The sequence below is a fragment of the Bubalus bubalis genome, chromosome 4, assembly GCF_019923935.1.
Source record: "Bubalus bubalis isolate 160015118507 breed Murrah chromosome 4, NDDB_SH_1, whole genome shotgun sequence".
In the NCBI taxonomy this organism is placed as follows: Eukaryota; Metazoa; Chordata; class Mammalia; order Artiodactyla; family Bovidae; genus Bubalus; species Bubalus bubalis.
The window spans coordinates 93,902,172-93,928,727 of record NC_059160.1 but is presented as its reverse complement, the minus strand read 5'-3'; the positions used below and the strand labels follow the sequence as shown (position 1 = coordinate 93,928,727).

The 26,556-nt window shown below is 46.1% G+C and overlaps 1 protein-coding gene and 1 long non-coding RNA gene across 2 annotated transcripts; one reads left to right on the top strand and one right to left on the bottom strand.

Annotated features, from left to right (window-relative positions):
* Window positions 1-818: 818 nt before the first annotated feature.
* LOC112584612 lies at window positions 819-17,728 on the bottom strand. The gene is made up of 2 exons (XR_003108923.2): window positions 17,415-17,728; window positions 819-1,739 (listed from the first exon to the last, which is right to left on the bottom strand). It is a non-coding gene; the product is annotated as an uncharacterized LOC112584612 (long non-coding RNA).
* Window positions 16,780-25,529, top strand: ATP5MC2 (ATP synthase membrane subunit c locus 2). The gene is made up of 5 exons (XM_006063736.3): window positions 16,780-16,869; window positions 21,558-21,627; window positions 22,688-22,765; window positions 23,447-23,646; window positions 25,271-25,529. Exons 2-5 carry the CDS (start codon window positions 21,589-21,591, stop codon window positions 25,383-25,385), a joined length of 432 nt encoding a protein of 143 aa, XP_006063798.1. The 5' UTR covers window positions 16,780-16,869; window positions 21,558-21,588; the 3' UTR covers window positions 25,386-25,529.
* Window positions 25,530-26,556: the final 1,027 nt, after the last annotated feature.

Here is a 26,556-nt window from a genome sequence, read left to right as displayed (position 1 = left end):
AGGTTGTGTCCAACCTAGAATGAATGTTTCTTTGGGTTATGAGTCTTGTCCGGAGCCAGGGGTGAGGACAGGTGACTCCCACAATCCTTGGGTACCTGTAGACACTATTTCACCTGTAACCAACTTTCTCCAAGCTCTTATCTTGACAATGATTATTTTGAGCTCCACTATTCTCATGGAGGTTATGAATTTGTTCCTTGGAGTACCTGTGAGTACTGGGTAGAAAGAATCAAGGACTTAAGGAATTAGGAGAGAGCAGGAGCAAGGGAATTAGGGTAGTGACAGAAGATTTTAACCCTAAAGAGGGAGTAGCAAGACAGAAGCCAAAGATCCAGGCTTCCAATTTCCTCCCAACTCAGTCTCCAAACCTAGGGACTTGGGGTCTCCTTCTGTCCTCTCCTATTCTGATGTCTCTAGCCCAGGGCACTCAGCCAGGAATTTCTGACTTTCTGTCTATATGGATAACCCTGGAAAGTTCTAAATGATGTAGGCCAGGAAGTGAAGAGCCAAAGGAAGGAAGGGGTATTCCGCCTTTCTCAACCCAGGTCTGCGCAGATCTCCAAGCACCATTTGGACAAGACCCCCAGCTTCCATCAGTCAGGGGCAGGGAGAGCAGGCTGGAGAAAGCTGAGGCACATCATTGTCTGCGTTCGGCCTCTCACCCCATGATCTGCGTCCCAGGGAGGGTGAGGATTTGGCGTGAAGGGCAGAGTGGCGAGGGGATCTCTGGCCCCCGCCTCCCCCCAACCCCCAACCCCAACTCAGGCTGCAGTCTCTCCTCGTTGTAGCAGAGCGAGAGCAAAGGGACGGGCAGTAAAGATGAGTGATGGCGCGGAGACAAGCAGAAATACACCATCATGAAAATGCTAATGACTCCTTGCTCTCTTTCTTTATGGTTGGAGTAATACAGACTTCAATCATAAAAACAATCTCCCAACATTTTAATGGGCTCCATCATGCCCGCACTTGTCGGTATATTTGAAGAATAAATCACCCTCCCCTCTCGGAATGAATTCGCTGTCAAACTCGGCTCCCTCAGAGAAAATGGATGGGGAGCGAGGATGGAGGTTTTTTTGGGGGGAGGTGGGGGAGTCCTCTCCCCCTCTAACTCCCTTCTAAACTGGGCTTTAGATCGTTGTGCGAGGCGCCTGGATCCTGAGAGGGAGGAAGGGGGCAATTGGGAATTTGGTGGAGCTGAGCCCGAAGGGAGGGTTTGAGGCAACAGGGGGCAGGGCCCGAGGGACTCCACACGGAGAGAAGCCTCTCCTTGGATGGACATGGAAGAGAGAAAGGATCAAGAACTGTCATAGCATTAGACGGAAGGGGGAAAATCTTGATACAGAACCGAGAGAAGGAAAAGAAAATGCAAAAAAGCATACAAATTCGCCTTATTTTTTGCGAATTTCTTTCCGACTGGGCCTCAGACAGAGGAGCTGAGGGAAAAGTTTGAGATATCTCTTTGGCGGAAGAACAGGGAGAGAAGGCAGAAAAAAAGCCCAGGAGTTCTGGCTCTGAGCTTGCAGGTTTCAGTGCAGTAAGCCACAGGTCCACGTCGCAGAGAAGGCGCTGAGAGTCCCCTGTCATTCTCATTTCCATACAGGTGGCCGTCAGCCAATGAAAACTTAGGATGCGCTCACCGCCAGCAGCCAATCCCAGTGAAGGATGAGCCAAACTGCCAGGCCTAATTGCATTTTGATTGGTTGTGATGTTGCTAGGCAGAAATGAGGTCCCGGAGATCGCTGCGGGCAAGACCGGAGAGACAGGTGGATATGAGAATATCTGGAAACCTAGACTCTTGGATTGTCATTTTTCTTCCTGAGCTCCTTCATTCTTAAAGGATTAATGGGGTCAGGGGAATCACTCTTCCTTTTCTCCTCCACAGTGGGACAGAGCCAAATAGTTACCGTTTCCCCAAAACGCCTTCAGAGAAATCTGGCTGCCTCGAAGGTGTTCTAATCCAAAAAAAAATCCCCCGGAGGTATTCCAGCCTCATAGTCAGTCTCCCCATTTAGGAAGTCCTTCCTGAGGCCTACCTTCAAGCCTCCTGGCTGTAGTTTATGAACCATTTTCTCTAACATGCTCAGGAAACGAGAAATCTTGTCCCACGTTCTTCTTTCACACCGCAAGACTCAAAGAGCAAGAGATTTCCCTGCAGAATGGCCCCTCCACTACCACCCAAGGATGCCCTGCAGACCGCGCCAAGGTCGAGGCGGCCATATAGTGGCTATATAGTGGCATTCTCAAACCCGTGGTTTCTGCATCTTCATTTGCATCTCATTTGCATCAATGCCGTTTTTCCGCTACCCCCAAACTCACCCGCCTCTGCCCGGACTCGGCCCCCCCCTCCCCTCCACCCTACATCTGCAGTTCCCTCTCCGTGTGCCTGACTCGCCCCCTCCTCCTCACTCTACCCCCTCTCACCAGCCCGCTCGCCCCCACTCCGGTGTACCCCTGCCTGCAGCCTCCGCTGCAGGAGACCCGGCTCCGGAGCCTCCCGCGGCTCCTGAGTCACAGCATCCCGGGAGGCAGGAGGGGGCAGTGAGGGGAGCGGCGGGGGCCGCCACCGGGAACTGAGAACCCGCTGGTCTGAACTAGACCGTCCGCGAACAATATGCCACCATTTAAATCTGAACGCGCGCCAGCCGCCGATTGTGATGTTAATTCGGGGATGATTTAGGGGGGCGGGAAGGAGTTGGGGCTGGCCGCCTCTCTGTCAAAGTGCTGTCCGGGGGCTTAATATTTGTAATTGAAGCTGATGAGGACTCTGTCTCTGTTTCCACTGATAAAAAAAAAAAAAAAAAAAAAAAGCAGGGAGGGAAAAAGAGCAACTAAATTATGGGGCCGGGAGAAAAACATGATTAATCAAAGGTTTGAACTGTCGTCGTGTTCGAGGCCCAGTAAATCTCGCCCGGCCGGGGCCTATGGAGGCCGGGAGGATAAATCTGAGCCGACCGGTGTTTGCCGCCCCTTTCTGTTTGCCTCTCGGTTAGCACATCAATTAATTCGATAATTGGATTTGAAGAGATATCAGGAGATTATCGAGGGGGAGCTAGGAGGAGTGGATGTGGAGGAAGGGGCCCGGGGATGACATGAGGAAGCGAGAGAGCCGGAGACATCGGTAATGGAGGGACGCAGAGAGCGGACCTGCCCAGAGAGCCCCTCACCCAGCTCGCCACCAGGAAACCCCGGGAAAGGCAGCCCGGGTGTGCGTTCCCTCAGCCACGGTTCCCAGCCCCCCTCGCCGCGCACTGCTCCCTCCAAGAAACTTTCCTAATTTTCTCAGTACTGCCCTTGTGCCAGCACTCTTTCCCAGTTCTGTCCTCCATTTGAAGCTGTGGGTGCCCTTGCGTGAACTCGTTTGTCATTGTATGTTAATGTTGGTTTGTAAACAAAGTTCAAGTGTTCCCTCCTCTGGTTCATCCCATTTGACCCAGAGATCTGCCTCCCAGAAGGCGGGTACCAGGACTTCCCTTTGAATCCCTTTTAAATGATAAGACAGGATTTTTGTCCTCACCAAAATTTCTCTCCCACACTCACAGTTAGAATTATAACCTACAACCAAAGTTAACTTCTGCTTAAGGAAGACATCTTTACAAACCCATAACACACAGGAATACAGGCAAAACTGACAGAAGCAGATTCTTCAGAAATTAAACCCTTCAATAACCTCAGGTGGATCCCCAAAAGGGGTGCATTCATCTCCTAGAAGAAAAGTGATTCTCTCTTTCTCTGTGTTGCTTTTAGGCTTGGGTTTGGGTTTTGGGAGTGATCTTGATTTGGTATTTGGGAGCATGATAAGGTCAGAAGAGAAATGAAGTCTGCCATCCATTCTGTGTGTGTTTGTGTGTGTGTGAGAGAGAGACAAAGGGAGAGAAGGGGTGGGGTGGCCGGGGGAGAGATTGATTTCTCTTTAGTAGATATTTGTCCCTGTTCTCTGTAGAATTGTATGCAGGGATAGAGAAGGTTGGGAAAAATACAGGAGAACCATGCAAATGATTCTGGAAAACAACAAGAGGAAATTGGAGGCAGGGAAGGAAGTGAGGGCAGGGACATAAAAACCATCCTGCCAGGTTGCCTGGTATTAAAGAAGCTCTAGGAAAGGACACTGGTAGGCACCCCAGCCAGAGGATGCCCTGGTGAGAACAGAACACACGGCTACTCTTGATGCACAGACAAGATAGACTAAGCAGAGAGAGCTGAGTCAAATAGCAACATGAAGGGTACAGCAAGTCATTGGTATTTAAGCATACCAATTTAAAACACTGATGCCAGCTAACCAAGCACACTTGTTCAGATAGTTATTATCCTTTGTCTGCATACAAGGAAGGGAAAATTCCAGCTATGAAGGGACAAAATGGAGGATTTGAGCAGCTTCAGTTTCTATGTGGAGGCTCCTCAGAGAAATCGACCTTTCAAATCCACTCGTGCCTACTCTTTCATGTTACCTGGTCTCAATCTCTTGCCTGTGTTGATCAATCTCCACGCACAGAAATGAATCAGACCCACCACCTTCCTTTTGATTAGTGCCTGGTTTTGGCTGTGTCCTCTGAATGGATTCATGATAACAAGCATCCTAATACTGGGAAATATTTTTACTTAACTAGGAGTTGAGGGGTGGAGTCACAGGAAGAAATTGGGTTCAGGGGTCCTTCTGCAGCTCTATCAGCTGCAGCCATGAACCAAGACATTCAAGAAGTCATCAAGGTCTTCATATATAATGTCTCAGAAAAGGATGCTCCAGTTACGAATAACACAATATCACAAGCTGCCTCTTACACTACAAGGAGATGAAAGATGAGATTTAGGGGATCACAACCAGATTTAGGCAATTGATATTGGTGGAGAAGCAGAGGACTTGAATTCAAAAGAGTAGGCTTTAAGATTGGTGATCAGAAGGGGCCGAAGACCAGAGACCTGAGATGATTTTTGCAGGTCACACAGCAAGCACACAGCAGGGCGGGCTGAAGAACTCAGCTCTCCACTCTCCCAATTCATCGCCTGGACAGCACAGACTTCCTGGATTCAATTTCTGTCTTTTCTTGCTTCCTACCTGTACCTGAGTTTCCTCTTCTGTAAAGTGGGATAATAATCATATCTACTTCATAGGGCTGTTGTTAGGATTTAAATAATTCATGTAAAGAAATCAGCAAAATATCTGGCACATAATCAATATTCAGTAATAGCTGCTTTTTATTATGAAAAATGGACACAGTTCTCATAATTTACAACCTGAATGACCCAAATTGGCAAATGGCATTCACCAATGCCTGTAAAATGCTTTGTGTTTTAATCACTAGGCCTTAAGGGATGGAGTGAACACTGCCTTGAAAAGACAGTAGGCTCTCTGTTTTGATGCCTCTAGAGAGCACTTCTCCCCTCAAACCAGTCTCACACCTTTAAGTCTGTGAGAACTAGTTTCATATAGGAGGGATACACCTGGAACAGCTTGCAGGGTTGCTATCCAGTAATTTCATTCATTCATTCATTCATTGAATGCCTAGTCAAAAAGCAGCATGGTTCATCAATCCATCAAACCTCTGTTGAGGAAGCATTATGTGTTCAACACTTTTATAGGCAGTTATTAAACCATGAGTCCATTACTAGCTTCACTAGTGAAGAGGAAATATATATATTTCATTTTTGTATCCCCAGCACCTGAACCCCAGTTTAGGCACATGGTAACTCAATAAATGTATATTAAGTGAATATATAGACACTATGGGAAATGGAAGAGAAATAGAAATATAGTTCCTTCCCTTAATAAGCTTAAACTCTTGTTGGGGAGATAAGACTTGTGCACATAAAAGGATAAGTGAACAGGACTTCCCTGGCAATCCAGTGGTTAAGGCGTGAGCTCCCACTGCAGGGGGCATGGGTTCGATCCCTGGTTGAGGAACTAAGATCCCACATGCCACTCTGTCAAATAAATAAATTTTTAAAAATTAAAATAATTTTTAAACGATAAGAGAACAAGACTGAACATATTAAGACCATGAATAAATTCCAGGTGATATAGACTAGGGGCTTTCCAGGTGGCACTAGTGGTAAAGAATTCACCTGCCAATGCAGGAGACGTAAGAGATGCTGGTTTGATCCCTGGGTTGGGAAGATCCCCTGGAGGAGGGCATGGCAACCCACTCCAGTATTCTTGCCTGGAAAATTCCCATGGGCAGAGAAGCCTGGTGGGCTATGGTCCATAGAGTCTAAAGAGTCGGACACAACTGAAGCGACCTAGTACAGCACAGACAGACTAGGAAGAGCTCAGAGGAAGTGGGGAGGGTCATACTTACCATGGAAGGAGTGAGCCTGAAATAGTAGAATTTGGAACAGCTGAGAAGGAGCGAAAGGGCATTCTAGCTGCAGGAGTAGAGAGAGTGACAGCATGTGGTAAGAATCTATACATGTCACACAACAACACAAGATCAACTTAATGAGAGGACCAGGCTATGTCTGAAAGATGGAAACCATCTGTGTTTTCAACCATGTTTCTCTGACCATTTTCCTGGTCTCCAAGAAATTATGTTTGGATTTTCTATTCTTTTTCTATTCACACCTTCTTCCCCTGTCTTAACATGAAAACCAAGAATTGAAACAGTAACCAGCTGCTACTGTCAGCAAAACAAACAGATTGTAAAAGCAATTACGCTATTACCATTTCTCATTCATCTACACACAAGACAACTGACTCCCCCTTTCCCACATGGCCCCAGCCTGAGCTGGGATTACTGCTGCCTGGATTGTTACTGTTTCCTTTATAAACTCCTTTTTCCTGGACCCACTCCTCCCAGAAAAACAAAAAAAGAATTTACCTAGAACAAACTTCATATTTTCCCCAGCCTCCATGATTAGTTTGAGGGAAAGCAGTGATGAATGGGAAGAAAACAATGTAAACTGGGGAGGGGAGGAGGGGAATATTAAATACCAAGTGCTCTGCATATATTCAGTTCAGTTCAGTCGCTCAGTTGTGTCCGACTCTTTGCGACCCCATGAATTGCAGCATGCCAGGCCTCCCTGTCCATCACCAACTCCTGGAGTTTACTCAAACTCATGTCCATTGAGTCGGTGATGCCATCCAGCCATCTCATCCTCTGTCGTCCCCTTCTCCTCCTGCCCCCAATCCCTCCCAGCATCAGGGTCTTTTCCAATGAGTCAACTCTTCGCATGAGGTGGCCAAAGTATTGGAGTTTCAGCCTTAGCATTAGTCCTTCCAATGGACACCCAAGACTGATACTCTTATTTAATTCTCACAATAACCCTATGAGGTAGATATTACTATTGCCATTTTACAAGGAAGGAAACAGGCTCAGAGAGTTTGCCCAGGTTCAAAGAAGAGTAAATAAACATGAGAATAGGGGTTTGAACCCAGTCTGTATGATTTCAGAGTCTATGCCCTTAGACCAGGCAAAAGGGACCTCTACCCTGGGCGACAGTTTTAGAGGGTCTCTTCCTCTTGCAGGGGGCGGATAACTTTAGGCCAAGGGGGTGTGCCTACCCAGAGCTCACGCCTGCCCACTCCTAGACCATGCTCCAGTGGCCAGGCTATCCTGTCAATTTGCCCCAGGCTGACTTCCAGGACCTCTTCCTGGGGTTTGATTTCCTGAAAACACAGAAGGAGCTGCTGGGGAGCGCAGCACCAGCCTTGTTGGTGTGGAGTTTAGCGGTGAGGCTGCCCCCAGCATGCACTTTGGTGTGAAGCCCCTCAGGTAGTGGGATGGAGTAAGAAACGGAGAGAGAACCCGAGGGTCAGACTGGGGCTGGAAGAGTCCCAGGATTCTAAATATAAATCTCCCAGTTGATATTGATATATTTGTCAAGATAAGAGGGTAGAACATGTTTTATTTAACAGTTTGTTAGCTTTGATTTATAACTTGTACATATTTAGACATTTGGTATGTAGGCTATATTTTTTACTTTGCCCTGGGCCTCACAAGTATAAGGGGTTGGCCTGCGCATCTCACTCTAACCCTCTGACTCTTTTCCAATCAGAGAATGGCACCACTCAGTGACCCAGGCCAGAGAACTGGGCACTGTCTTCACCTCTCTCACCTCCTTCATCCCCCATAACAATCAATCACTGAGGCCCATTGGTTCTTCTTCCTAAACCTCTTGAGCTCTGCCTACTTTTCTCCATCCCAGCTATCACCTCAGAGCTCAGGCCACCACCATCTCCCACCTGGATTCTGACGACAGTCCCCTACAGCGCTCCCTGTCCCCTGTCCTGCCCCCTCTCATCCATTCTGCACACTTGACCTACAATGGTTTTTCTAAAATGCAAATCTGAGCTCATTCTCTGGTTTAAATGGCTTCTGGCTGCTTTCTGGATAAAATCCAAACGGCTTGAGTTTGATGCTCAAGAGCCTTCAGGATCTAGCCACTAACAACCAGTCTCTGCGCTCTGCTGCACTCACAACTATTCATTCTGACCACACTGAATTACTTGCCTTTGTGGAAGAGACCACTTATCCCTCTCTTCAAGCTTTGTCCTTACTACTTCTTCTCTGTGGAACATCCTTCTCTTTCCAGGTCCTTTGAGTTTCTTGTAAATGTCACCTCATCTTGGAAGCCTCCCTTGACTACTAGTTCTCAGGACCGAAATATATGTCCTCCCTATGCATTCCCACAGCATCCAGCGCTTATCCATCTTAGAACACTGTCAAATTGTGTTGAAATTATTTGCCTTTTGCTTCCCTGTATTCCCTGATAGACTAAAGCTTTTTAAGGGCAAGGACTCTATCTGATTCACCATTCAATCATTCACAAAATTTCTACTGAGAGCCTATTAAGTGCCAGGCACTTTTCTAAATGCTGAGGATACAGTGGTGACAAGGTCTCTCAACTAGTGGAGCTTATCTTCTAGTGAAGAAAAAAGCAATAAAAATAAAACTATGATAAGTGCTAAAAAGAAAAATGAAGGAGGATAATGAGATAAAGAAGGGAAGGTAGAGGAGTTTCCTGGTGGTCCAGTGGTTAAGACTCTGCGCTTTCAATGAGCGGGCAGCCGGGCCCTGGAATCTCTGGACCCCTGAACCCCTCCAGGACCCATCTCTGGTCCTGGAATTCAGATATCACAAGCAACGTGGCCAGAAAGTTAAAAGGGGCCGGGGAGTGGCAGCTATTTAGATTGGGTGGTCAGAAAAGCACTCTCTAAGGAGGTGATATTTGAAATGAGACCTAGACGAAATGAGAGTGAGCATAATCTAGGAGAACGATCCAGGCGGAGGAAACAGCAAAGGTTCCAAGCAGAAACAAGTAAGTGTGGTGTGACTGAGGGTCAATAGGAGCCTAGTGTAGCTGAACAATGAATTTTTTTTCTATGAGAACTGGAAAACCATTGGGAAGTTTTAAGTTGCATGATCTGATCTACATTTCATTAGATCACTTTAGCTGCTTATTGGGTGGAGTAGACCATGGTAAGACCAGACTGGAAAAGGCAGAACAGCTAGAAGGCCATAGTAGTGGTCCACCAGGAGATGTCACTGGCTTGAACCTAGATAGATCTTGGAAGTGGTAACTGGTGAGCAAGTGTGGAATATATTCGTATTCTCAGAGTCTAGCATGACGTCTGGCTAGACATTCAATAAATATTTGATGAATGAATTAAGAATTAATTAATCCAACTAAATGAGGACTCTGAGCTGGAACCGAAATCATCCATCCTTTAAGCCTCTACTAAAATCCCAACCCTGCTAAAAACTGGAAGGAGATAACTGATACTGACAAAGAATCAGGACTAGGCTATCTATATTTGTTAATTCCTAAAAATCCACAGGAGATGACAAATAACCCAATAGGAAATGGGCAGAAGACATACATGAATAGGCATTTCACATAAGGAGAAGCATGAGTGGCCAATAAATATATGAAAAGATGCTCAACTTCACTAATAATAAGGCAAATATAATTAAGTATAAATTCAAATCACCATTTTATATCCAACAGATTGACTAACCAAAATTGGTAAGGATAGGGTAGCAATCAAAACTCTTATATACTTTAGTAGGCATAAATATTGGAAAACAATTTGACATTATCCAGAGAGGTTAAAAAATTCATATGCTTCAACCCAGCAATTCATACATATGTACCCTGAAGAAACTCTTACCCTTGTATACTAGGAGAAATGTTCTGAGCAGCATTGTTTGTAGTGGCAAACAGCTGAAAACAATCCTAAATATTCTTCAACAGGGAAATTAATTGACAAATTGGTGGGCTATGGTGCAGCTGCTGCTGCTGCTAAGTTGCTTCAGTCGTGTCTGACTCTGTGAGACCCCAGAGACAGCAGCCCACCAGGCTCCCCATCCCTGGGATTCTCCAGGCAAGAACACTGGAGTGGGTTGCCATTTCCTTCTCCAATGCATGAAAGTGAAAAGTGAAAGTGAAGTCGCTCAGTTGTGTCTGACTCTTAGCAACCCCATGGACTGCAGCCCACCAGGCTCCTCCGTCCATGGGATTTTCCAGGCAAGAGTACTGGAGTGGGGTGCCATTGCCTTCTCCGATGATACATCAATGAAAGTAAATAAACTATAGCTACCTACATCAGCTTCAATGAATCTTAGAAACATAATGTTGAATGAAAAGAGCAAGTAAAGAAGGATACAAATAATATATCACTTTTAGAACAGTAGGGGGAAAAGACCAAAATAAGCAATACGGTAAAAATCTGAGAAAAAATCTTGAAATGATAAACATAAAATTCAAGGATTACTTTACTATAGGAGAGATGCATGGGGGAGGGGGGCTCAGTGGTATTAGTAGGGTTTTTTTTTCTTTTCATAAACTGGGGGTCATTTAATGGATGTCTATTTTATTATTATGCTTCATAATTTATATTAAAGTCACCTCTGAGGAGGCAAGGATTTTTGTCTTATTTTATTCACATCTGTGTTTCCAGCACCTAGAACAGCACCTGGCACATAGTAGGATCTCCAAAAATATCTGTTGCATAAATTATATTCATTAATTGCATTCCTTTATGTAATTCAAATACTTTAAATTTTTTTAAAAGAAGGAAAAAAACTACTTTTTAATCATAGTGCCCCCTTGATCATTCTAAATGGAAATCATACTGCTTCAACTCCTATAACCCATATAAACCATTAAATTTTGCTGCAAGTTATAGTTATATATGTACATGTTTTTCCTACTGATTATAAACTTATGAAGACAAGGGACTGTGCTTTCTCCTTTTTTATTCCTAATCACAATACATGGTTCAGCACCTCACATACAGTAGATGCTCAGTTAATACTGGTCGAATACTTAAAGTCACAGGAGATGAGGGCAAAACAGGAAGAACAGATCTATGCTATTTATATTTAAAGCCAAAAAAGAATTCAATAATCAGCAAGTGTTTTCCTACAATGTGCAGTTAAGAAAACTGAAGTCCAGAGAGGTGAATTGATGTTTTTCAAAGTCACATAATTAAGAACAATCCCAAATTTAGGGCTTGCCTGGTGGCTCAGTGGTGAGGCATCCACCTGCCGGTGCAGGAGACATGAGAGCAATCTCTAATCCGGGAAGATCCCACATGCCTTGGAGCAACTAAACCTGTGGGCCACGATTATTGAGCCTGTGCTCTAGATCCGGGGAACCTCAACCACTGAGCCCATGTTTACTATAGCCTGTGCTCTGCAACAAGAGAAGGCACTGCAACTGGAGAGTAGCCCCTGCTCTCTGCAACCAGAGAAAACTGCACAGCAATGAAGGCTCAGCACAGCCAAAAATAAATCAATTAATTAAATTATTTTTTTAAAGATATTCCCACATCTACATTCAGATCTCTAACTTTCAGTCTTAAGCTCTTTACAATGTATCACAATGACCTTTTTTTTTTTTTCCAATTGGAGTATAACCGCTTTACAATATGTTAGTTTGTGCTGTTCAAGGCAGTGAATCAGCTATATGTACATATAAATCCCCTCTCTCTTGGACCTCCCTCCCACCTTGCCCCTTTCCACCCCTATAGGTCACCACAGAGCACTAAGCTGAGCTCCCTGCGCTATACAGAGGCCCCCACTAGCTATCTACTTTACATAGGGTGGTATATGTATGTCAATTATCACAATGACTTTCATTTTGTTTTGTCTCTGTGTGTGCTTTGGCTTGGGAGACAATAAATGGCAGGGACCAAATTTGTTCACATAAATACTTAATCATTGTTTCTAGATAAATATGTAGGGCATGTATAAGTTCATCTTACAAATTCAAAAGAACTTAGGTTCTTCCCAGCAAAAACTTGTCCGGCTATCTGTCACCAACCCTTCCACTGATCCCTGTCTTGGAATCCTGGATACCCATGACACTTTTTCTTCTTCCATCTACTTTTTTTTTTTCTCCAAGAGTAGGGAGGTTTACTGATGGCTTAATCCTGTTGTTCTGGGGAACTGATTTAGCAAGAGAAAATAGAAAAATCCATCAGTCAGTGCCTACCAGGCCCAAAAGCTTGAAATTAACAAACTCAAATAAATAGAGGAACATAGCACCCAAGAATAGTCCTTATTGGCAGTGTAAAGTTACCACTTCAGCTTTAGAAAACAGACTGCTTGTCAGAAAGAGAATCAGGAGAGTTAATATTGGATGGAATCTTACAGATCACCTACTTCTCCCCCTGATTTTTCCAAACAGGGACACTGAAACTTTGAGAGATGAAGTAACTTGCATAGCTACTCAGCTAGTTAGTAGCAGAGCTGGGACCAAATTCCTAGTCTCCTGCCTCCAAGACAACTGTTCTTCCCATGCCACGTGCTGGCAACATGTGCATCTGACAAAATGCATCATAAAGTAACCTCCTCTTAAACCACCAGAAATGAAAACCAAATTATTCAAATCCATCCTCTTTGGCTTTTTTGTTTCTTTCATTTTTCTGTGTCTTAGTCTCTCTCTTTTTACCACTCTTCTGTTTCCCTCTGTGAATCCCTCTCTCTGTTTGGGTTTCACATTGAACTGTAGCATGCCTGCATGACTCTCTTGATTTTTCTTCTCTAAGCTATTGTTTCCAGTCCAAAGGCAAATATGCATAAGCCAGTCAAGACTCTTTCTTGGTGACCTTTGTGGAAAAAGAACTCTCAGAATTTCTATATGAAAGGTGCTGGACCTCCCTCCTAGCCTCTCCAGTCAATTAAAATGAGTCTCTGGCCCCACTGAGGGTTGTTAACCAATCCTAAGAAAGAAAAGATCAATCTCATTTCACCGTCACCACTGTGCAGGGAGGTGGCTAACCAGTCAGAATCTGCCACTAACAGTCCTTAGATAAACTGGCCAATCAGGCCAACCTTGTTACATGGTCTGGTAGGAAAAGAAAAGGATTGATTGGAAAGGATAGTTCTGGCTCCACACCCTTTCCTTTCTGGACCCTAGTTTTCCCTCAGTGAAGTGAAGGAAGAACCCTTTCCCAAGCCCTTGGTTAAGAAAATCCCTAGACCCTTAGCTAATGTTCTCTTGGATCATATTTTGCTGTCTTCAAATTCACCCCTCTGCACATACTTCCAACCACGTTTTGTAGTCTCATGCCTCCGGATTTAATGTCTGGTTGCAAATCTGGTAGCAACAGCCCTGGGAATTCTCAGCCCTCGCCACAGATCCCCACCCACTAACCTGTCAAGTAACTCCTTTGTGTGATTTATGTAGGTAAATAAGTTCAGTAAGCCATAGTTTAGTTTCTTTCAGGAGCTATCGTTGCAAGAAGCTTGCAATAAAGTCTCTAGGAAGCAGAGCAGAATTGAGCTGCCATGCTCCCAACTATAACACTACTGCTGCTGCTGCTAAGTCGCTTCAGTCGTGTCCGACTCTGTGCGACCCCAGAGACGGCAGCCCACCAGGCTCCCCCGTCCCTGGGATTCTCCAGGCAAGAACACTGGAGTGGGTTGTCATTTCCTTCTCCAATGCATGAAAGTGAAGAGTGAAAGTGAAGTCGCTCGGTCGTGTCCGATTCTTAGCAACCCCAAGGACTGCAGCCCACCAGGCTCCTCCGTCCATGAGATTTTCCAGGCAAGAGTACTGGAGTGGGGTGCCATTGCCTTCTCCAGATAACACCACTACTAACACCAAAAAAAAAACCAAAACACACCAACCCAGTATTATTATATTACTAGAATTTATTGAACTGTTACTAAGTTCCAAGCTCCTTGCTAAAAGCTTCAGGTATCTCTGCACAGTCATGTCCAACTCTTTGCAACCCCATTGACTGTAGCCTTCCAGGTTGCTCTGTCCTTGGAATTTTCCCAGCAAGAATACTGGAGGGGGTTACCATTTCCTCCTCCAGGAGATCGTCCTGACCCAGGCATGGAAACTGCGTCTCCTGCATTGGCAGGTAGATTCTTTACCACTGCACCACCTGGGAAGCCCAAAAGCTTCATGTATATTATCCCAATATTTGCTGCTGAGCAAGCATTATTATCGGGCTTCTCAGGTGGCGCAGTGGTAAAGAAATCCACCTACCAAGCAGGAGACTTGGGTTCGATTCCTGGGTCAGGAAGATCCCCTGGAGAAGGAAATGGCAACCCACTCCAGTATTCTTGCCTGGAGATATCCCGCAGAGTAGCCTGGTCGTCTACAGTCCATGGGGTCCCAAAAGGGTCAGATGAGACTTAGTGACTAAACGACTATGAAGAATTATTATCATTCCCAAATTACATAAAAGAAGATCGATATAGAGGGGTTAAACAGCTTGCCCAAGGTCACACAGCAATTTGGGAAGCCAGGTGTATGAATCCAGAGCCTACCACTGAATGGAGGTAAGGGAGAAATAAACATATCAGACACAGGCGCCTTCTCCAATTCTCCTTTGAATTGTTAGATATCTGAGAGGGGTCTAAATTTTCGCAACAAACAGCTGCAACAACTGGCTAGGGCGCGGGCTAAAAGGAATTCAGTGGGCGGGCTTGGGGTGTCTGGGGACCTCAGGAGATTTATTTATTTATTTTTTTGCCAACTGCTTCCAGGCATGAGGCATCTTAGCTCTCAGACCAAGGATTGAACCCCCACCTCCTGCATTGGGAGCTTGGAGTCCTTACCGCTGGACCGCCAGGGAAGTCCCCCAGGAGATATTCTTGTAGCCTATTTTCCCTTTCTCCTCTGAGCATCTCACCCTGTGCCTGGCACCGCTTGGTACCTGGTAAATACCTGTTGAGTGATTCCCAAGGATACCAGTTCCATTTCTCACCTACCCACAACCTCACCCTGAGTCAACAACTGGAACTGGAGAGAGATCTGGGCATTTCAGGGGAACCAGTGAGAATCCTCATTCTCGAGCTGGAATCTTAGATTTAGGAAAGGCGGGAAGTCTCCCACCCTTCTCCTCCTCGCCCGCTTCTCCGATTTCTCCCTACTCCTTCCCCTCCCTTTCAGAAGCTCAGGGCCATAAAAATGCAGATGGAGGATCGGTGTGAAATAACGGGCCCATATAAATCCCTCTGCCGCCCGCCTGCAAGATGGATTGGCCGCATTGAAATTCCTCCGCGAGGATAATTAAACTCGGGGCCTCATCCGGGCAAAATTACATTCCTGTAATGGCGTCGCTCGGGGTCCCGGGAAATTGCTCCGTGGGCTTTCAGCGGCGGTTTTTATCGCCGGCCGGGGTGTGCCTGGCTGCGGCTCGCCTCTCCTCCGGGACCGTAAAGCTGCTGCCGTGATTTATCCTCCCCTTCTCCCAAATCCGATTAAATGGAGGAGCTCGGGGCCGGGGCGCCGCGGGGCCCGGGAGCCGGGAGGGGGCGGCGGGAAGGACGGGGCCAAGGAGGGGAGGACAAACGGCCCCTCAGAGGGTGGCGGATTTGGCTTTATTTACAGCCGCGGCCTTCTTTTTATTTTTTTATTTTTTATGGGGGTTTGGCGAGCTTTCCCCGTGTTTCTTGTGCTTAGTTCAAGACGATGCCCCTGGACGGCCGAGGTTTGGACGTGAGGGGAAGTGGGTAGGCCTTGTGGACCTCCCTCCAGAGGAACAGGTCAGACCTATCTGGGACATAAAGCAGCCTAGAAGAAGAGGTGAGGGCCAGGAGGCCCCCTACTTTCTCCCATCGAGGAAAGAACGAGCAAAAAGGTCAAGGGGAAGAAGCTGAGGGGCCTCCATAAGAGCACCTCCTAGGGGTGGGGGACTGCTTATCTCAACTCGTGTAGATGAAGCCTGAGCAGAGGCCCTGGCATGCCTGGGGTGACCTCCCAACCTCACTGCTGGTCACTGACGCCCTCTATTCCTCGACTGTCTCGGGCCTCAGGAAAGAATGCTTAGGGTCAGGGCTCTCGAGCCCTAATCATCTTTAGCCCCTATCTTCTGGTTCCCTGATGCTGATTTTCTCATAGTTGATCATTGGAATAAGGAGAGGGAAATAAAGGTGAAGCCACTAGAGGCAGCCGGGGCTTTTTCCTGACTATCCGCCTATTGAATAAGTTTTGCCATCCGTAAAGCCTGGGTCGGTGGCAACAGGCGTCGGGAATCCTGTGACCTCATCTTCCTCCTGCTAGATTTTGGACATTGAACCCCATCTCGATTGTAAGCCATTTAACACTGAAATTCTGGACAGTTGGGTTTTCTTCCGACCGCGCATGCTTGGAAAAGAGACGCAAATACAAGATCCCAGCCGCTGTGCAGAGCAAACCGCAGGCCACGTTACGGATCGGCTTACACTGCGGAGTGCCCTCATTTCTCAGGCTCTGCCTGCAGTTTCTCCTCTCAAACGCCAGGTGGAGTGACTGGCCGGCTACCGCCACAGAGCTGGCAGGCGGCGCTGTGGTGCCTGGGCCGACCCTCAAGTTTGCAATCTCTCTAGCCTTGGCGGAGCGACTCTTTGGTCCGGGCCGCGCCTGCGCTGAGCCTTCCTTTTCCTATTCCCGCCCCCTTCCCTCCCCTCTCTGTCTTCTCTGCACTGGGAGCAGGTAAGGCCTTGGGCCCTCGCGCCCGGGTTGCGCCGCGCACGCGCGCCGGGCGCCCACCTCGCGTGGATGGTCTGAGGCCCTTACCTCGCGTGCTCCCACCTGGGTCCTCACGCCCTCCCTTGCCCCCGTATCCCCGCGCGTTAGGGCTGCCCCTTCCGCGTGCCGGTGACCTCCACCCGCGCGGGTCTGGCGCCATCTTTGATGTCTCGTGGGTGGGGGGAGGGCGCCTTGAGCTGTCGAAAGTCAAATCCCAGAGTGCTCATTTCACCAGTCGCTTGCAAACGCTTTTTTCTCACCCTTTTGCCCTTTCAGAGCTGTCCCAACCCCCAGACTCTCCCCTCCTATCTCTGCTTTCTCTTCTCATCCAGACTCGTGCCTGCCTAATCCTGAAACCTCCAGACTTTTGGCCCCAGGATCTCAAGTGTCGAGCAGTGGAGTTTGGTGGGTCGTCTAAAGCCACCAGTCCCTCTAGGCAGCACCCCTCGATTTAAAAAATAAACCATGAAAGTGGTAGAAATGAACAGCACAGCCAAAGCACCCCCTACCTTCAGGCTGTGGACTGGGAGAGAGCCGTATCAGAAAAGAGGCAGGTTTCTTTGGTACCGCGGATTGTCTCCCAGTGGCGTTCCTTCTTCCACTGCGGTGAAGCGGGAAAAACACAAGTCGTGGCCTGTGTGAGGTTTTCTTCTGAGGCAACAGGCCTAAAAAGTGGAGGGGCCAGCATGGGGTGCTACCCAGCTTTCCTGTCAAGGTGTTTACTGAGAGTCCCCAGACTCGGCCCTCAAGAGGAAAAGAAGGTTAAGGAAAGGGAACGATTAACTAGCAGCCCTGTAACTCCCTGGCTGACCTCCACTGAGGAAGAAACCCATGAACCTGGGTAGTGCTGTTCCCCAAGGTGATATTGGTGAACAAGTGCAGACTTGGCCAAGTTTAGGTGGCCAGCAGAGGGATCACCGCTTCCTGCAGGCTTCCTTCAGTTCTGCATCAGGCTCTTTTCATATGTTATTTTCATTTCATTCCTCTAAGAACTATATTTTTTTAATGATGATACTGAGGATTTGTTGCCTTGGGGAAAAAACAGTCTCTCTCTTTTTTTAAAGCTTAAAAGAAATTTTGGATTTTTGACCTAAGAAAACCTGAATAGCCTGGCAGCAAAATTGGGTTAGTGTTAAATATGGGCAGAAATCAGAGTTCCGGAAAAGACAAGAGTTGAAGACATCCATTAATGTAAAAGTAACATTCTGGAATCGGAAGTTAATCTGGCAACGTATTAGTCCAGTTCATTCAAGGAAGTGTCATTTAACAGGCCTAAGTAATCACTGAGTATTTCAACCTGTAGCATATTAGAAAGCATTAAGAGTGCTGCTGCTGCTGCTGCTAAGTCGGTTCAGTTGTGTCCAACTCTGGGTGACCCCATAGACGGCAGCCCACCAGGCTCCCCTGAACCTGGAATTCTCCAGGCAAGAACACTGGAGTGGGTTGCCATTTCCTTCTCCAATGCATGAAAGTGAAAAGTGAAAGTCAAGTCGCTCAGTCGTGTTCGACTCTTAGCGACCCCATGGACTGCAGCCTCCCGGGCTCCTCCATCCATGGGATTTTCCAGGCAAGAGTACTGGAGTGGGGTGCCATTGCCTTCTCTGCATTAAGAGTGAGAAGAGTTCAAATTCTGATTCTACCACCGCCATAGTTTTAAAACTGTTTAAGACCACGCTCTCCCAAGTACCTAAGAATCATTTGGGAAGCTTCATTGAAATACAGAACGTTATTATTTAGTTGCTAAGTCGTGTCCCACTCTTTTGTGACCCTGTGGATTGTAGCCAGCCAGGCTCTTCTGTCCATGAGATTTCCCAGGCAAGAATACTGGAGTGGGTTGCCATTTCCTTCTCCAGGAATTGAACCTTAGTGTCCTGCACTGGCAGGCGGATTCTTTATCGCTGAGCCACCAGGGAACCCTGAAATAGAGTACTTGGGCCTTATTCCCAGAGATCTTGACCCAAAAAGTCTTAAGGTGAGACCCAAGAATTTGCATTTTTTGTTTTTTCTTTTTGTTTGTTTTTTGGCCACAGCTCATGGTCAAGGGATCTTTGTTCTCTGACCAGGGATCCCTGCAGCAGAAGTGCAGATTCTTAACCAGTGGACTGTGAGAGAAGTCCCACATTTTTAACACATACCCAGCCCCTACCCTCCTGTAACTAGTTCAGGTGGGACACCAGCTGTACTTGGAAAAACCCTGCCTGGAGATCTTTAACTCACCCACTCTTCTCTCAGTTCTACCAACATAGGTACCTCCAGGGTGTTAGCATTGTTTAAGGTCTTTTTTTTTTTTAAGTCTTTATTTGTTTCAACATTGCTTCTGTTTTATCTTTTGGGGGTTTTTTTGCCCTGAGCATGAGGGATCTTAGCTCCCCGACTAGGGATTGAACCCGAACCCCCTGCACAGAAGGCTAAGTCTTAACCCCTGTTTAAGGTCTTGAGGATACAAAATTGAATACCCCTTAAAACAGTGGTGGAAATGAATACTTTAACAGTCATTGCTAATTAGAGTAATGACAGAGTTTCTCCTTGGTCTGCCTTATCTAGTTAATTAACAAAGGAGATAAATATTTTGACAAATGCTTCCTCAGTCTGTCAGTTTAGTCGCTTAGTCGTGTCTCTGCAACCCCATGGATTGCAGCACGCCAGGCTTCCCTGTCCATCACCAACTCCTGGAGCTTATGGAAACTCATGTTCATCGAGTCAGTGATGCCATCCAATCATCTCATCCTCTGTCGTCCCTTTCTCCTCCTGCCTTCAATCTTTCCCAGCGTCAGGGTCTTTTCAAATGAGTCATCTCTTCGCATCAGGTGGCCAAGGTATTGGAGTTTTAGCTTCAGCATCAGTCCCTCCAATGAATATTCAGGACTGATCTCCTTTAGGATGGATTGGTTCGATCTCCTTGCAGTCCAAGGGACTCTCAAGAGTCTTCTCCAGCACCACAGTTCAAAAGCATCAATTTTTCAGCGCTCAGCTTTCTTTATATTCCAACTCTTACATCCATACATGACTACTGGAAAAACCATAGCTTTGACTAGATGGACCTTTGTGGGCAAAGTAATGTCTCTGCTTTTTAATACACTGTCTAGGTTGGTCATAACTTCCAAGGAGCAAGCATCTTTTAATTTCATGGCTGCAGTCACCATTTGCAGTGATTTTGGAGCCCAGAAATAAAGTTTGTCTCTGTTTCCATTGTTTCCCCATCTATTTGCCAGGAAGTGATGGGACCAGATGCCATGATCTTAGTTTTCTGAATGTTGAGTTTGAAGCCAAATTTTTCACTCTCCTCTTTCACTTTCATCAAGAGGGTCTTTAGTTCTTCGCTTTATGCCATAAGGCTGGTGTCATCTGCATATCTGAGGTTATTGTTATTTCTCCCAGCAATCTTGATTCCAGCTTGTGCTTCATCCAGCCCAGCATTTCTCATGATGTACTCTGCATATAAGTTAAATAAGTAGGGTGACAGTATACAGCCTTGATGAACTCCTTTCCCGATTTGGAACCAATCTGTTGTTCCATGTCCAGTTCTAACTGTTGCTTCTTGACCTGCATACAGATTTCTCAGGAGGAAGGTCAGGTGGTCTGGTATTCCCATCTCTTTAAGAATTTTCCATAGTTTGTTGTGATCCACATGGTCAAAGGCTTTGGCATAGTCAGTAAAGTAGCAGTAGATGTTTTTCTGGAACTGTCTTGATTTTTCGATGATCCAGTGGATGTTGGCAATTTGATCTCTGGTTCCTCTGCCTTTTCTAAATCCAGCTTGAACATCTTTAACAAATCTTTTGACATGTTTTGACAAATGCTTCCTGGTAATTCAATAAGAGGATTGTTAGAGACTCTTTCAGAGCCTTCACCTTCCACACGTATCTTCCAAGAGTCTTTTTTATTTTTTTTGACTTGTGCCATATGGCTTACGGAATCTTAGTTCCCCAGTCAAGGGTTGAACCCATTCCCCCTACAGTGGAAGCTCAAAGTCCTAACTACTGGACTGCCAGGGAATTACCCTGAGGGTCTTAACATTACGTTAAGTCACTTCAGTCGTGTCCGACTCTGTGTGACCCCATAGACGGTAACCTACCAGGCTCCCCCGTCCCTGGGATTCTTCAGGCAAGAACGCTGGAGTGGGTTGCCATTTCCTTCTCCAATGCATGAAAGTGAAAAGTGAAAGTGAAGTCCCTCAGTCGTGTCCGACTCTTAGCGACTCCATGGACTGCAGCCCACCAGGCTCCTCCGTCCATGGGATTTTCCAGGCAAGAGTACTGGAGTGGAGGGTCTTAAAGGGCATCATTTTGAGATCCAGGAAATGAAGGCTTGAGAAGAGTTCCTTTTCAGTAAGAGACTGGGGGGGAAACTTGGGCAAAAGATGCTGGGAAAATTCATCTACAACCCCAACTCATGAGGCTATGGAAAGAGATAACATGTCTTGAAGCTGGGACCAAGTGGCTTCTTGTTCAAACCAAGAGAAGTCACTTGATTATCAGGAAAGCTTAGAAGCTGTGTGGAGGAAATCCTGACTTCAGGGTTCTCATTTCATCTCTAAGACTTGAGGTCAGTCACTGCTTTCTGGGCCATTAAGTTTTCCAGAGCACTTGCTAATACGGCGGTCTTTTGATGAGCAAGAAAAAACATTTACACTGCTGCTTCTGTAATTGCAGCTCTCCTGCCGCAGCCCTTCATCCCCTGAAAATGTATACTTGCACCAAGTTCGTCTCCACCCCCTCCTTGGTGAGTACCCACCTTTCCCAAGAAAGTTTTTAAGGAGGGGTGTTTTGTCTTTTCCTTCTCAGACCTTATGCGTCACAGTTGGGCCCTTTGCTTGGCTAGCCTGACAAGAGAGTGAATGCTTCCTAGGCGTTCCTTGCCTTGTTTCCCATGAAGGCCGGTTGATATTTCTCATGCAGTCATAACAGAAGAGCATAAATGAGCATCTAGGCTAAGATCAGGTTATTCCTATCCAGAAACACTGTGTCCTTGTAAACTGGAGCCCCACCAGAAATGGTAAACATGAAATAAACTGCCTAAGTCAGACTGAGTGTGCACTGTGTACAGGATCTTGTCCTGAGTGTCAGAGAGCTGTAGCTAGGAGTTCCTCTGGAAGCTTAAATTTGGGTGGGAAGCTAAAATACACATAGGAAAAATATTTGATTCAAAAGCAACAAGATGGAAGAAATGGAAGAGTATTAGATAGTGGAGGCAATCGGTTCATTCACTCATAAGTGAAAAGGAGTTGGTATTATTTATTGAGCACTTGCTATGCCTGGCATTAAGTCTACCAGTTTATGTACATAATCTTATTTACTCCTCCAGTCAACCCTGAGATATGGTATTCCCATTTGATAGATGAGAAAGCAGGCTTAAAAAGATTTACATGACTTGTCCTAAGATCACACAACTCAGATAGAGCTAGGATTTGAATCTAGTTATATATGACTAAAGCCCTGGCTGTTAACCACCATGTTGTCTATTTTGGAGACGCTGGCTTGGAGTTAGAAAAGGGCTTCCAGGAGGGGGTACATTTTCAGCATAGGTCTTCATGTCTATTTTCCAGAACAGTGTCTTCAGGGAAAGATGTTCCGGTCATTCACTTCCTTCTAATGAGCTTGCCATTACCAGTATATGTGTAGATTTCTTATTGAGTGAAGTAAATGCTTTAAATGAATGATTCCAGATTCTTTTTTGAGGTTCCAGTTTAAGTTCTAGTGAATAAATGGGGTATCTCAGTAATAATTTGCAGTAGTTCTAAAACTCTCCACAGCCTTTTTTGACCTTGTATTATTCCGGCTAGATCAGGAGAACCTCGACGGCATTGAGCCGATCACTGTCTGCAGTGGTGGTAAGACAACCGGAGACACTGACGGATGAGGTACCTTATGAGTGGAACTGGGCCTGTGGGGACGGGGTGGGGAAGGGAGGGTTACCTGACAGAACCAGGAGGGGGGCTGCTGAGGACTCATGATACCATATACCATGTGATATGTTCCCTAGTGTTCCAGCTTTCGCCACTGGCAGCACATGCCCCTGTGTGCTGCTTATAACTCCCATTTTACTTGATCTAGCGCGCTGACTTGAGTTGGGAGCATGTAGCCCAGGAAGATGATCTCCTCAAGGCATCAGGAACAGGCCAGGGCTGTAGTCTTCCATTTCTAGACTGTACCTGAGTCATGAAGGTATTTGACAGTGGCTCAGAGGTTAAAGCGTCTGCCTCCAATGCGGGAGACCTGGGTTCGATCCCTGGGTCGGGAAGATCCCCTGGAGAAGGAAATGGTAAACCACTCCAGTATTCTTGCCTTGAGAATCCCATGGACGGAGAAGCCTTGTAGGCTACAGTCCATGGGGTCGCAGAGAGCCGGACACGACTGAGCGACTTCACCTTCTTGGATTTAAGCGTTCTGTTTGGCAGTAGAGTTTTCTGGGGAGTTAAAAGATTTTCTGTTTGGAGGAGAAACGATGGGATTTGATAGCATAAAGGGATTAAGTGGTACAGAAGTTTTCCAAAGCAAAAAAAGGGTTTCCTAAAAACTTTCTATCTGCTGCTTCTTCACAGAGCCACAGCAGCTTGGCAGTAGTTCCCCGTCCCCTGACCACCTCACTTACTCCTAGCCGCAGCTTCCAAACCAGTGCCATTTCAAGGGACATTGACACAGCAGCCAAGTTCATTGGAGCTGGGGCTGCCACAGTAGGGGTGGCCGGCTCTGGAGCTGGAATTGGGACCGTGTTTGGGAGTCTCATCATTGGTTATGCCAGGTAAGATGGGCCCTCCATTGGCTCTCTAATGTGCTTCCACCGGTCTGGGCAGAAATATTTGGGGTTCTGGAGCTGCAGTATCCTATACAGTAGCCACTAACCACGTAGTGCTATTCAAATGTGAGTTTTAACTAAAAGTACACTGACTTAAGTGTACTTTTGTATACTTTCAGTGTAGCTCAGTAGCCACATGTGACTCGTGGCTACCATTTTGGAAAGTTCTGTTGGACAGCTTTGGTTTAGAGTAGGAGTTAGCAAACTAAGGCAGGAGGTCTGTATTGGGCCAGCCTGGTTTTGTATAGCTGAACTAAGAAGGGTTTTATACTTTTAAAGGGTCATGAAAATAAAAAAGGTAACAGGTTGTATGTGACCCACAGAGCCTAAAATATTTGCTGTCTAGCCCTTTACAGAAAAAGTTTGCCATGTCTACCCCCCAGTCTGAAGCCTCAGTCAGCATAGTAGCTTCGCTGCTGTTTTTCCCCATCCCCGGGAATTCCCTCATCACTCCTGGGAAAACTGCTTCTGCATCCAGCCCCAGTGCTCCCTGACACTTGAGACTATTTGGTCCCCAACAACTCTGGGCAACTCAGTGTTAGAGCTAAATTAATTCTTTAGAGACCTGCAAGTTCTCTCAGTGTCTTTGGGGAAATAAGTTTATTTCTTAGGATTTGTATGAAATAAGAAACTTCTATGTCCACAATTCTATTAAAAGCTAGTGTTGCTTTACCTTATCCATCAAGTCTTCCGGAGGCAACAGTAAGGGAAATAGAAATTATATATTGATTTTCAGAATTAGGGAGGGATTGAGGGCAGGAGGAGAAGGGGACAACAGAGGATGAGATGGCTAGATGGCATCACTGACTTGATGGACGTGAGTCTGAGTGAACTCTGGGAGTTGGTGACGGACAAGGAGGCCTGGAGTGCTGTGATTCATGGGGTCGCAAAGAGTCGGACACGACTGAGCGACTGATCTGATCTGATCTGATCTGGTCTATCCCATTTTGACTCATATTGTCTAAATGTGTGCCCCCCCCCCCCAAGGCGGTTTGTAGTCAAAATCTTTTGACTATTTTGAAATAAGAGAAGTTATTTGTCCCTCTGATGTCCTTGTCCACTAGAATAGTGTTTCTCTAATTGTGTTACACAAGCCCTAGGGTTCTGAGGGTACACCCCAGAGACTTCTAGAGAATGAAGGGGAGACCAAACAAGACTTCCAACTCCGCCACTCCATTACACTTTAGCAGTTACACGTTTTGTATTATGGGGTTCTACTGCTTTAAGTTTGGAAACGCTGCTCTGATAGACCCTGCCACCCAGAGACGTCTTCCATCCTGGTTGAGCCCTGGATAGTTAAGTGTCCAGACCCAGGGAAGATGTGGTGATACAGTAGAGGAAGTAATGTTTGTACCTGGGCTGTGTTGGAGAATTTTGGATTGTCCCCTCCCCCCTTCATCTCTGTAGAGACCTTAATGTGTCAGAGCCAGAAATGGGGCATGATGGTGTCACCCTGAGAGACTCGTTACTGAAATGTCAGCTTGAGATGGATTCTACCTGAGCCCTCCTTTAATGTTTGTCTTTTGCTTTATATGGACTAGAAATTCAGTCTTTTCTCTTCCCCTCCCAGGAACCCTTCTCTGAAGCAGCAGCTCTTCTCCTACGCCATTCTGGGCTTTGCCCTCTCGGAGGCCATGGGGCTCTTTTGCCTGATGGTGGCCTTTCTCATCCTCTTCGCCATGTGAAGGAGCCGTTTCCACCTCCCATAGTTCTCCCGTGTCTCATCTGCCCTGTATGTTTCTTTTCCTGTACCTCCCCAGGCAACCTGGGGAAAGTGGTTGGCTCAGGGCTTGACAGAAGGAAGACAAATAAATACTGTATTAATAAGATGTTTCTTGAGTCTCCTGTGTATATTTCTTTTCCACAGTTGGCTGAATGCCTTGGTGAAAGTATAAGGCCAGAGGTTAGTGATGGTTTTAAACTCAACGTGGATCTGGGCTCACTTATTTTTCATTCTCTATGTTGGGAAAGCTTTATTCAAATTAGTGCTCTTTTTTAATAATTTTCACTTGGGATGGCCTATTACCATGGAGAATTGGGACAGAAGCAACATACAGAGCTGGTTTAAAATTTTGACTAAAGTGGCTGTCTGTTGCCAGTGCCACTGCCCTGGCTGATGCCTTTATTGCCACCCACTGGTCTATTGCAATAACCTCTTAATTGGCCTTCTGCCTGCCGTCTCTACCCTCTGGCATTTACTTCTGCCCACCACTGCCAGGTTAATCCGTAAATGCAGGACTGGTTCTGCCACTGACCAATTCAAAAATAGTCTGATTCAACTTTCTCAGCTTTATGTCTTATTCCCATTACACTCTACCCAAAGTGGACTGTTAGTCATTTTTCACTTTCCTGCTTTCCTGTCCTTACATATCTGCAGGCCTTGCACTTTGTCCATCTGTTTTCTTTGCCTGAATCTTTAGTCACTTTCTTCTTTTTTTCAAACTCTCCCTGTTATCCTGAAAGACTTACTTTAAATGCTACCTCTTATTCCATGAAGCTTTCGTCTGGTTTCCCTCTACTTTCAGTCAAACGAGCATTAGTCCATATAAAGGACTATAAAGCATGCTGCGTCCTTTGTAATGCTTAACTGTGTATGATAAATGTGGGCTTATGTGCATGTATGCACAAATGTGTGCCTTATCTTCTAAGTTAGATTGTTAGTTTCTTGAGGCAGGAACTCTGTCATACTCGTATCCTTAGAAGTATCTTAGCATGACACATCTCAGCAATATCTTAGTCAAATTTTCAATTTAATTGTCTAAACCAGCCACCTCACTTCACAAGTGAGGGAACAGACTTTGAGATATCAAAGGATTCTCCCAGGAACATTTATTAGCAGAGCTTGAGTGGGAGCAC